This window comes from Rhea americana, unplaced genomic scaffold, assembly GCF_003343005.1.
Source record: "Rhea americana isolate MKP2758 unplaced genomic scaffold, rheAme1 scaffold_7, whole genome shotgun sequence".
Classification (NCBI taxonomy): Eukaryota; Metazoa; Chordata; class Aves; order Rheiformes; family Rheidae; genus Rhea; species Rhea americana.
The window spans coordinates 2,649,300-2,650,564 of NW_028186867.1; the positions used below are offsets into that span (position 1 = coordinate 2,649,300).

The window sequence follows — 1,265 nt, forward strand, 5'->3', positions numbered from 1 at the left end:
CAGCCAATGGCGCAGCCGGCTGTCAGGCGCGGCCCGCCCCTGCCGCGACGGGGGAGGCGTGTGGGCCGGGAGGGAGCGGGCGGGGGTGAGCGGAGTTGAGCGATTGAACTTTCTTGTTTAGTTTCCGCGGCGCGGAGGTTTCTGCCCCCAGTGCAGCCCGGCACCGCTCGGCGAGCGGGAGCCTGCTCGCCGCCGCCCGCTGCCGCTCCGCCGCCCGCTCCCCACGGCGCGATGGTGCGCGGGGCGCCCGGCGCGTCCCTGACCCTGCTGCTCTGGGTAACGGCCGCCTGCGGCAGCCCCGCCGCGCCGGCGGTTGGCGCGGCCGCCGCTGCCCGCAAGCAGGACGAGGCTTTCTCGGCGGCCAGATGCGCTTCCAGGTGCCTGAGCCTGCAGATCACCCGCATCTCCGCCTTCTTCAAGCATTTCCAGGTAGGGGCACGGCGCTGCCGAGGGACGCCCCGCCGGCGGCTCCGCCGAGGTGCGAGGGCTGTACGTCCTGCCGCTGCTCCAGGCGCTTCGCGTCGCTAAGCCGCTCGGAAAGTTTGAGTTTTATTCATTTATTTATTTATTAAGAGCGATGCGCAGGAACACGCTCGGTTCCGATGTCCTGGATGGTGAGGGCGGGGGCAAGGCGTGATAGGGACACACATGTGCCTGGCGGGATGGGGAAATGGGGTGAAGCTGGGGGAATAAAATAACAAAATGGACCGCGCTGGGAGAGAGGGAGAGAGAGAGAGGTGGAGCCGCGAGAGCAGYTAACGCGCCCGTCGCTGCTCGCCTCCGGCCGTGCACCTTTCCCCGCTGCCCGCCTCACCTGCGCTGCCTGGTGCGGGCGTTTAGCCGACCCGGCGCGGAGGGACGATGGAAACCTGTCCGGACTGCCTCTCTCCCAGCCCCTTTCCGAGGGGGATCGCCCGCCCGGGAGGAAACGGAGCCACCTCCACCTTTCGGGATAGCACGCCTCTGCAACGTGAAGGGGACTAAGTGGGGGACGCGCTTCTTGCTTTCCTTGTGCCTCCCTGTGAATTAGAAACGAGAACTACTCGCATAAACGCGCAGAGCGGCTCTGAGGGCTAAGGTGTTGGCATAAAGGCTGCTTTGAGAGAGAAAATTTAAGGATAACTCGACTTAAAAAAGAATCGGAAAGAAAAGCCAAGCGTGCCCTGTTTGAGCTGCAGCAGGAGTTGCTTGGTGCCTGCGTTTCGGCTAGCCGAGCCGGGCCGGGCCGGGCGGACACCTCGAGGCGGGCTGGGGGAGGCGCTGGT

General features: G+C 65.8%; 1 protein-coding gene across 1 annotated transcript in view; it reads left to right on the plus strand.

The window, feature by feature from the left end:
- Positions 1-108: 108 nt before the first annotated feature.
- ANOS1 (anosmin 1) overlaps positions 109-1,265 on the plus strand; it is a 128,226-nt gene continuing 127,069 nt past the window's right edge. Inside the window, exon 1 of the mRNA XM_085321472.1 lies at positions 109-429. Coding sequence (XP_085177598.1) covers positions 232-429 — 198 coding nt within the window. The 5' untranslated portion in view covers positions 109-231. The remainder of the gene's footprint in view (positions 430-1,265) is intronic.